Source organism: Erpetoichthys calabaricus, chromosome 15 (assembly GCF_900747795.2).
Source record: "Erpetoichthys calabaricus chromosome 15, fErpCal1.3, whole genome shotgun sequence".
Lineage (NCBI taxonomy): Eukaryota > Metazoa > Chordata > Cladistia > Polypteriformes > Polypteridae > Erpetoichthys > Erpetoichthys calabaricus.
In genome coordinates, this window is record NC_041408.2 from 2,309,149 (window position 1) to 2,319,960 (window position 10,812).

Genomic DNA, 10,812 nt, shown 5'->3' on the forward strand with positions numbered 1-10,812 from the left:
TTTCCCATCTCCCTTTTGGATTTCTGGCAGCTTGTCCTGACACTTTTTAAACAGACGACAAGTCTTACTTTATGTCTCATTTGTATTCTGAGGCCTAGTTTTAATTATTTTCTGTGTTTGAGTGCCTGACAAACGAGAACATTCCAAGAGTGGGTTTACTTTCATAGTCATTCCAGCCAGTGGCCTTTTCTCTTTACCTTTATAGACAAACCTGCGGTGTACCTGAGATTTCTAAAAGCATACCAAGTCCTTATAGGTAACTCAGACAAACACAATAGGTTTAATTTATTTTTTATTAAAAGTATCAAAAACAGTTTACATACATAGTGCGTACAAATGGTTTAATGCATTTGAGTGGACCTGGACATTTTACCTGAATACAGTAGTCATAAAATTTGGCTTCTGGAAATTGTCATCAACATTTAATGCAATCATGTTGGACATTGGGAGCACAGAATTCTACCACTACAAGCTTATCGTTTCTGAATACCACAACAGTAAAGACATATGAAGTGAAGCTTCCATTCTTGTCGAGCGTGCTTCGATGTTGCATGCCGATATGAAGAATGTAAATGAATCAAAGCTTAGAATAAGCATGACGCCTGCGTCATTACCCTCTACGTTGTGAGTGTAGGATGGACATTTTCCACAGGGCAGTATCTGACTTTTAAGAGTCGTAGCTTTGTGGAATCTCATTCTAGAGGCCACCTTACACCAAACTGTGGTCGCTCCTGGCTTAGTTTATTTAACATGGTCTTGTGGCATCAATATGCACCAAATCTTGTCACCTCTTCGAATTATAGCTTATGCCAATCAAATCGATTTATATTTAGAAAAGGGGGGGTAGAACTGATAAGACAACTCAGGTGATGGAGTCTGCAATCAGGGGGGCAATTTAAACTAATGGATTCGTGAATTTTAAATACTCTTAAATCAGTGGTTAGAGATTTTGAACGACTGTCCACCAAGCCCAATATACTGCCAGCGATGAGAAAGGAGAGCAGCAAGTACAAGATTTCTAACTACTGTACAGAAAGATGTCTACACTGCAGTGGCATATCGAAGCACACGCTTACAGTCCATGCTTAGTCTATAAAGCCACCACTCTTCATCTCGCTTTTCTCATTTTACAGTCCATGCTCTCACTATAAAACCTCTCAACTTTTTCATTTCATATCCTCTGGACTGCTCTCTCCTTCAGTGATGGGACCAAAAGGTGCCCCCCAACACACACACACACACACACAGATACCCCGAAGCCATCAATTCCTTTAGTCTACTAAAAAAATGACAAAGTGTTACATTCATGATATCAGTGGTCGATTATTTAATCACCTGAACACTGATAAACTTCAGAGAGATGAAGACGCATTCCCTAGTTAAAAAATAAATAGTTCAGAGAGCAAAACAGAGCCAAAAGACTTTTAAATTGTGGTTAGTAAGAAGCGAGGAAATGGAAAACGACTCTACCTATATAGTGCAGGGGGGGGGTACACATGACTGTCACATTGTGGATTAAAGTACATCTTTCCAACCAGCAGAAAAATAATATAATAATGATAATCATACGACTCATGTTGTGCAGTTCAAAGTGCGTTCCTGGCCAACAGTGGCAACACTATTCAATTCCCAACTCTTCCATTCACTTTTCCCATTAGACACATATGGCATTTGGTAAGTAGGTAATTCAATGAACACATGTCCTTCACACAGCGCCCGCAGACAGAACCTAACACAGAGGTACGCACGGAGCTCCCGCAGGGTCTCTTCCTCCCGTGTCTGCTCACAGTAGTCATTTCCAAGAAGGGACGAGGACTTTGTTGTGTATAAAGTGCAAGCTCTCCTGCCCAAGTGTCAAGTCTCTTCAAGCGACAGAGCGATTCTCTGGCTTTTCACAGTCTCATCGGCATAACTCCCAATGCACTTTCTAGCCTTGCAAAACACCCTCGCCAATCTGCTGAAGGAACAGGTTGCGCTCGTCGTCAGGGGTCCTGCCATTTTGTGCTCGCACGATGCATGTTGGTCGATGGAGGTTTAGCATGTAGATTAGCTGCTGCTTTTCCGTCTTTAGTTCCTCGATCTGAGCTTTCAGCTCGGCGTTGATAGATTCTAGTTTTTCCGATTCCTACAAAGAAAAATCACAAGGATTATTGTTATTAATTTAGCAGACATCTTTATCTAACTGTGTAAGTTATTCAGCATATAAGATGAGCACATTTGAAAGTCTAGTCGTACCTTCAGCAACTCTTTATTAATAAACGTTAATTGTAGAGGTCACTTCAGCACCCCTTTGTAAAATGTCTCTGGGTACAACTGAAAATATTAGCAGCTTCAGTTCTTGTTTGCCCAACGCCTGGGGATTTCGGGAAGCCTTGCAAGAATCAAGGAACTGGTGTAAGATTTTTGCAGGAAGTTGAGAACATTCTTGTACTCGGGTGCTCCCAGCCTGTAGAGGGGCCTCACGGCGAGTGTGGTGCTCATAATAATGAAGGACTGCTTCAATCCTTTCGAGTGTCTCCTTCCCTGTTCCTAGATTTTGATTTATAGAATGGCCACAACATTTTTTGCAGTCACATGGTGATATTGGTTTTCTTCCTAGGTGTCTGTGGAAGGAAGGCTTGTGCCATATCAGCTCTAAGGGCCCACAGGGCAGCAGCCTGGAATGTTTCAAGTGGCCAGATGGTGCCTCAAGTGAGAGCGCCAGGTGACCAGCAGTATGGCTTCAGTCTGTGCGAGTGAATATGGAGATACAGACAGAAGGGCGTCCATGGAACGAGTCAGCCTTGCATTTCCTATCCATGAATGTTTAAAAGCATGTGGCCAGTTCAGCCACAATGGTTGGTATTAGGAGGACACTCCGAGTCAGGCCACTGTGGTCTAATGGGACAGTAAACGGGGTTAGGGTTTCCCTAAGTTCATAGGGTCAGTATTGTCACATGTGCACAGCTCAGTGAAATTCTTACTTGTGTGTGCTAATCAGCATACAACACATGCCAACTGTCCAGCACCATCATTAATTAGTAAAGCTACCTTCCCTCAAAACTGCTGTTTTTCCTTACTTGAAAAATCTCTAAGAACAGTTCTAAAATCAAAAGCTACCGTTTTCATATGCTACTGCTCACTACCTGTTTGATGGCATGAAATACATTCATGTCACTGTTGTCCGTCCATTTCTTCAAAATCTTTTTCCATTAAATATCGAGAGTCATGACAGCTGGCCTACCCAGCAGCAGCTTTGAGCACAATGCCAGCTGCACGCCACTTCTCAAACCAGTTTGTCATGAACGCCTCTGGGATGGAGTATACAGGGAGAACCAGCCAACTCCACGTTACTCCCTCCTCACTATGAGCTGTTTATTCTGCCATCGACCCCAGCAGATTTGCGTACCTTTTGTAAGCTGTCTGTCCTCTCCTTCTTTTTATTCCGGCATTTGGCTGCAGCTATTTTATTCCGTTCTCTTCGTCTTTTTCTCCTCTCCAGTTCCTCAAAAGTAGCCTAAAAGAACAAAATTACAAAATGAGTTCACTATACTTTGGGAAGTGACTTCTTAATCAAAACCTAGTGGGGCCACCGTGGTTTTTACACTCATTTGATGCTCCATTTAGCCATGTTAATTAATTAAAAATGGAAAAACCATGAAATGTTTTACTGTCACATAGTTAGTTATTATTCTAAAGTTTCTCTAACAGTAAAAACTAAATGGGGATTTGTGAAGAGAATGTTGTTTTATTTGAGTAAATATCCCTGCACACAAATGGAGAATCTGAAGTGTCTGTCCACTGTTAACAGCAATGGCGGTTATGGTGTTGCTAATACATGAAATCCTATTCAAGTTACGAACATATACAGGCACAGTTTGAAGATTTTTCAAAATACAACATGCTAGAAAAGTAAAGCCCATTCAAGGCTTTTATTAATTATTCAGCTTTCACTTACGGCAAGCCCACGTCCCCAAAGAGACCTAACTGGAAGTGCCACCTCATTACGCACCTCTTTCTTTACAGGTGGCAGGTCTCGAGTCACCTCGTTGCTCACCATCACGCTTTCCATCATGGAGCTCATTCCACTAAACAGGCGCTTGTTCTGGATGGCAGATCTAAGCTCTTCTTTTACTAGAGGTGTAAGGTTGGCAAAGTCCTCGAAGCCAAGTGACACTGGAGGGGACAAGCAAGGCACCACCGCTGAAGCGCTGATCTCCGACAGGCCCAGTGCAGCATGCTGAAGCATCATAGTGCTGAAACGCAGAAGAAAAGGCGCATTAAACAATCGGTGGGAGTTCAGCTGTCATCGCTGTTGAAATAGCTGGCATTACTGTGGCATCATTTGGAGAACACAAATCCCACTGCACACACACCCAGTATAAAGGCCACACTTTCTTTATATTGAATCACATTTTATGGGCATCTATGAACATTTCAAAAACACCAATGCAGTGGTCAGCAGTCCTGCATCCTGGATTTAAATCGCACACCCAGCCGCTCCCCATGTGCCGTCTGCACGTTCTCCCCATCTCTGTTTCTCCACCAAACACATTTGCTCATTAGTTAGCAACTCTAAATCGGCGCCGTCTCCATGTGTGGGCACCTTGATGGGCTGCTGTGTCCTACCCGGGGTGGCCTCCTGCCTGATGCTGTCAGACTAGGCTCCATCCCCCTACAACCCTCAAGTGGATTAGGTGGGCTAGAGAAGGGGTGTACGGTGAACAGGAGGGGTGATTTACTGTGTTTAAATGTAACCTTACAGACTATAAAGAACAATCCGACAAGGGGGTTTGGGTGAGCAGTGAGTAAGAGGTCACCACAGGGAGATTATTTGTGGGGAAAAAATATCAAATGGAAAACTGTACACACATTTATTCAGCTGGACTTCTCCTGATTGCTTAATGGTTTGAATTTAAGAGGACGCATATATTCTGAAAATGAACAAAAGGAAAATAGAATGGTCTGATATCTTCAGGCTTTTAGTCCACATCAGTCACAAACAGACTAATATTCTGTGCTTACAAAGAAGCTTTAGTGACTTGTTTGGAAAAATTCCCACTTAACACAAAAAGGGAACTAAAGTTACCAGAACACTTTAATGTCGTTCTTAATCACAGTGGTTCTTGTTAATAATGTGTGCCTGTAAATGTTACAGTACAGCGTATTTAAAAACAAAGAAAAAGTAGAAGGGTAAGTGAAATTACACGGCAGGTACAGAATACGCATTCACTCACTCACTCCGTGGACAAACACGACAATACACAAGGAATAAAGTGAATACTGGGATAGAAAGAGGGAGGATTAGGAACATACAGGGACACCAAAGAGTGACATATAAAACTATAAAGACCCGGATTAGACGTCATTAAAAAAATAATAAAACAGTGAACGTTTAGCTTAAATGAGTCGTCATCATCCCATTGTGGAAAACGTATACATAAATAATGACAGTATGGGCATGGATATATCTAATTATACAGCATAACAGAAATTTGTAATAATTCTTGTGTGAATTTCAGGGGGTTAGTGTTGTTGGCTGTCCTACTTCTTGAGTTTCTGTACAAAGTTAATCGAGTTTGACTAAGATTGTATGGATTGAAATCAATACTCGTAAAAAAGCTAAACTTGCTATTTGAAGCAAAAGTAATATATATATTTAATATATAAGAGAGATTATAATTTGGCTACTGTCCAGATACAACTTTGTGACATACAATTGGTTACAATTTCTCTTTTGCTTTTTCCATTTAGTGCCCAGGCAGGTGACGTGACTTGCTGAGGGTCACACGCTGTCAGTAGTGGGATTTGAACAGCAGAGCCTGAACCAACATCAATATATACAGATATATATAAAGAAAAATAGAAAATACACACATACAAATATACATGACCAGTAAACACAAGCCAATTATATCTATGCATACACTAATAACACACACACACTTGATTTTCATACTTATTCTCCCTCTCTCACTTTCACACACATATATAATATATGTATATGTATGAACAATATTTCATTTTTACATACTGTCGTATATTCTCTACAAACATGTTCACATGAGGCACGGTGGCGCAGTGGGTAGCGCTGCTGCCTCTCAGTTAGGAGACCTGGGTTTGCTTCCCGGGTCCTCCCTGCGTGGAGTCTGCATGTTCTCCCTGTGTCTGCGTGGGTTTCCTCCCAGAGTCCAAAAACATGCAGGTTAGGTGCATTGGAGATCTTAAATTGTCCCTAGTGTGTGTGTGTGTGTGTGTGTGTGTGTCCTGCGGTGGGCTCGCACCCTGCCCCTGATTTAGATAGATAGATACTTTATTAATCCCAAGGGGAAATTCACACACAAATTGATTTGTTCCTGCCTTGAGCCCTGTGCTGGCTGGGATTGGCTCCAGCAGACCCCGTGACCCTGTGTTCGGATATACAGTAGTGGGTTGAAAAATGGATGGATGGATGTTCACATGATGTGTGTATGTTTTTATGCATGTGTCTAGATTTGTATACAGCGTGTTCACACACACACTCAAATTTCATACTTTGTCATATTCTCTATGTGAGGACACTATTTTCATTATATATACATATATGAATAATTTCCATACTTTGACATACTCTCTCTCTCATACACATGACTACACACACCCCTATATACTACATAAATATTTATACACATAGACACATGCATGTATGTCTTGTACATGTGTGTATATAATATGTATTAATATAATACATACATTATATTATACATTAATATATACATTATATAATACATACATTTGTGAATTTCCCCTTAGATAGATACTTTATTAATCCCATCTATCTATCACATACATACGTACATACACACACACACATTATATATAATATTACACACACACACACTTTTTTATACTTATTCTCCTATACAGGTACACACACACACTGAAATGTCGTACTTCTTGTTATATTCCCTATTATGGAGATGTAGTAATTTATCGATGTAGCGCCTTTCTTATGCTCCAAGTACACAACCCATTTGATACACATACTGTATAATATGCCATCCACTCACACGATCATCTTCTTATTTCTTTCTTTCTTTATAGGCACTGCTCCACACTCTCAAGTTTCAGTTTCATATTTCTATTATTGTGTGCGTGTTCGATGTTCAATTGCACATTCATATATCGGGACCTCATTAATTTCACGCTCATATCTTATGATTTCTTACACACACACACACATTTTCCTTATATCGGCTCTCTATACCTCCGTGTATTTGTACCATACATGTACACGTTTTCTAGTATTTTCCCCGACACTCGCACAGCCATCATCGAGGCCGGTGAGCTCCTCCCCTGCGCCCGGACGTCTGCCTACCTGCCGCCCTCCGGGTGGCCGGACCCCCGGAGCCCATCGCCTGCCAGTGGCTATCCCGATCCCGGACGAGAGGTGACTGAAGCGCCCCACGGTGTGCCCGCCTGTTAAAGCCCAGCCTGGAGTGTCACAAAGGCGGTTTTCTTTTCTCTCGGCGAGCAGTTCCGGGACGGTTTCTTGGAAAGTCGCAAGCGCGATTCCCAAAAAGCGCGTTTAAAAATTCCCTCGCCTCTGCAGAAGCGGCCGTAAGTCCGCCGATGACTCGGGCTCTCCTTCCGCAACATTGTGAAAAGCACCTTGTTTTCAGAAGGCAGGCTGCCGATAAACACGGGTGAGTCACCCGCGGATAAACCCCCACGGAGCACCGAGCGCTCACCCAGGAAAGCACCCGGGAGGAAGTGACAGCTCGAGGAGGGCGCGCTCCTGCCTCGGGATCGCTGGAGACTCCTGGCCAGGACCTTCTCGAGTCCCGCTGCCCCTCACGCGTGTGCCCGACAGCGACAAGAAGGCTCCGCTCAATAGACCGGCATGTGAAGGACACGGCGGGTCCGGCGAAGACTCGTTAATGCCGTTACAGCCAGTCTTACGTTTCGAGGCCGATTACTGATCTGTGGTTTAATAGACACGACACCTAAGGGTTATTAAAACTTTCTAAAATCGGTATGCGGTAAGCTAAAACGGAGTGTGTAACGTGCATAGGAATATCTGATGAGTCAACATGGCTAGTGAGTAATCGCGGTTACGTACACACAGCCATTCAGCACTTCTTGTTGAAAGTCCGGGCTCCTTCCACTTTAGCCCGTCGTGGAGCCCCCACGCGTGTGTCGGCCGGCGTGCCGTCCTGGTACGTGTCCACCTCGTACCCCGGACAAAACTGTTCCAGGACTAGCGGTAGGACAAGGGTAGCCCGCACATGTGCTCTCTTCGCTCCCCGGTGTGTCTGTGATGTAAGGACACAAACTTCTAGGATCGCCGTCCTCGTCCACTCCCCCAGTATGCTTGTCAGCCCGACCTTCTTCCGGGTGAGCCCCCGATCGAGAAGCCCCATTCTGGCGGGAGCCCCCCCAAGCGCGTGCCGAGCTCTGACTTCTTCACCGCGGCTCTCGTACCTACCTAGCGCCCGTGCGTCTCTCTGCGTGCTCGTCGAGTCTCTGGGATCAGTCCCGTTTATTTCCCCCCTCCTCCTCCTTCGTTTCTTATTCTTCTTCCTTCTTCCGCACCTCCCTCGCTGGGAAGAATACTTTGAGATGTCGGATAAAGGTTGCATCACCCGCTTTATATAGGGCCGCGGGAGGCTCTGGTATTTACTAGGGCTGCTACGGAGGGGGTGAGGGAGGGGGTGACGTCATGCTATTAATAGCCACGGGGCCGCGGCGCGGTGATGCAATCCAGCGGCTCCCTGGCCGTGGCGATCTGCTCGCACCATAACAGGGCACGATCGTCTGAGACGCCCTGATGGACCGAGTCCCAGTGAGCCAATACCCGGGCCAGTGACATGACGTGCCTGGCATCCGATGATCATACAGCCGAAAAAAGGGGAACGGGGTCCACGCAGCACATACAAAACAGACATGTTTAAAAGCACACGGAGGACTGGCACTTGCTCTGTTCAGGTGCTTCGGGAGTGGCAGCGAGACGGCAGGGCAGGGTGTGGGTGAAGTCTGGAAGACGCAGGTAACTACATTTAGAATGGAAGCTTTGCCCGTCATCAGCGGCTGTCCGTTTAGTACAAAATGAATTGAGCCAGACCTCCTTCGGGACAAGTCACCCCTGTGACCGCACTCTGGTTCAAGGGGAAGTCGTCGTTTTAAACGCACCGATTGTAGTGATGAGTGCCGTCGAGCGTGAAAAGTTACCGGACTTGGCCATCATAGCCCACTGGGAGGCAGACGACAAGTGACCTGTCGGAGTTACCTCACATTTGAAACCTCTCCATCATATAAAGCTAACTATGAAGGTGCCACTTTGAAAGGCGCCAGACAGAAAAATCCAGAAACGCTCGGCTTATATATTTGGACGTTTCAATAAAACGAATAACACAAAGCAATATACGACACGGGCGGCACGGTGGCGCAGTGGGTAGCGCTGCTGCCTCGCAGTCTGGAGATCTGGGGACCTGGGTTCGCTTCCTGGGCCCTCCCTGCGTGGAGTTTGCATGTTCTCCCCGTGTCTGCGTGGGTTTCCTCCGGGCGCTCCGGTTTCCTCCCTCAGTCCAAAGACATGCAGGTTAGGTGGATTGGCGATTCTAAATTGGCCCTAGTGTGTGCTTGGTGTGTGGGTGTGTTTGTGTGTGTCCTGCGGTGGGTTGGCACCCTGCCCGGGATTGGTTCCCTGCCTTGTGCCCTGTGTTGGCTGGGATTGGCTCCAGCAGACCCCCGTGACCCTGTGTTCGGATTCAGCGGGTTGGAAAATGGATGGATGGATGGAATATACGACACTGTTAAAAGACTACAATAATGTTAAAAGTAAGAAGCTTAAATTGAGTAACAGTGCCTTAGCTTGGCTTTAGGGTCTCCTCAGTGCTAAAAGGTCAGCGGCGATTGTTGTCGATCAGATGAGCGCGCATTGGACCCGTCCGCTCTGTTTTAGCGGTATTGCAAACATATAGCGCCTTTTAAATTCTCTGTCTCTATACTGTATTCGTCTGTTTATCACAGCACCTTTTTATATCTGTGCTCCATCTCTATGTACCAAACGTGTAGGGCTTTTCTATTTGTATCGGTTTATTTCATCATCTATCATACATATAGCGTCTTATTTCTGTCTGTAATGTTTCTCGTCACTTTATATCAAATACATTGTGCCTGTATCGATCAAAATGTCTGTCCGTACTGCATTTCCGCTCAGTCTTATTAAATCCATAGTGCTTTTTATTTATATGTATCTATCAAATGTATAGCACCTTTTTGTCACTTTATATTTCATCCTTCTCAAGTATATAGCGCGTTTTTTATTTATATCTGTCTGTAACTATGAAACATATGGCACTTTTCCTGGCTATCTATCAGTCTGTCACACAGTGTCTTATCCCGATATCTATCTTTATAATAATAATAATTAATTACATTTATATAGCGCTTTTCTCAGTACTCAGTGCTATCCACTTTAATATATTTGGTGTCTGTGAAATATTGAAAGGTATTCCCAGTTCCATGACCATTCTTAATTAATAATACCGTAATAATTCTCTAAGGTGATCTGTCTCATCTGACCCACTAATAGTAATGACATCATCACGTAGCCCCGTTAAGCCCCTTCTAGAATGTTTTCTCGTCATTAATGGAGCAGCAGACAGCCGTTTAATTCCACATAATAGTACTTAGAAGGTGGCTGACATAAACTCCAAATTAAACGCCGGCGTCGATTAAATTAAATGACACGTGTGAATCGATCGGAGGATCGCGTCAGTTGCCGGTCGTTTTGTGCGCACATCACGCCGATTCTAGCGGTTTGATGTGTGAGCCTCTCCAAGGCAGCGA

At 44.4% G+C, this 10,812-nt stretch overlaps 1 protein-coding gene across 3 annotated transcripts; it reads right to left on the reverse strand.

Moving 5' to 3' along the window:
• Positions 1-279: 279 nt before the first annotated feature.
• Positions 280-8,978, reverse strand: atf3 (activating transcription factor 3). 3 transcript variants are annotated; one of them, XM_028820400.2, is made up of 4 exons: positions 8,443-8,978; positions 3,992-4,235; positions 3,389-3,496; positions 280-2,125 (listed from the first exon to the last, which is right to left on the reverse strand). In XM_028820400.2, the coding sequence occupies exons 1-4, from the start codon at positions 8,598-8,600 to the stop codon at positions 1,928-1,930; spliced, it is 708 nt and encodes a 235-aa protein (XP_028676233.2). In that variant the 5' UTR covers positions 8,601-8,978; the 3' UTR covers positions 280-1,927. The 3 variants fall into 3 exon arrangements, with proteins under 3 accessions (XP_028676233.2, XP_028676232.1, XP_051775468.1); XM_028820399.2 differs by having other exon boundaries at positions 8,447-8,598; XM_051919508.1 differs by lacking the exon at positions 8,443-8,978 and adding an exon at positions 7,337-7,746.
• Between the last annotated feature and the right edge of the window lie 1,834 nt (positions 8,979-10,812).

Coding starts and splice junctions, on each gene's coding strand:
- atf3 (XM_028820400.2), bottom strand. CDS start 8,600: ATGCAACCTTTATCCGACATCTCAAAGTATTCTTCCCAGCGAGGGAGG. Junction 4,236..8,442: donor GACGCACGGGCGCTAGGTAG/GTACGAGAGCCG, acceptor TCTGCGTTTCAG/CACTATGATGCTTCAGCATG. Junction 3,497..3,991: donor TGCCACCTGTAAAGAAAGAG/GTGCGTAATGAG, acceptor TTGTTCTTTTAG/GCTACTTTTGAGGAACTGGA.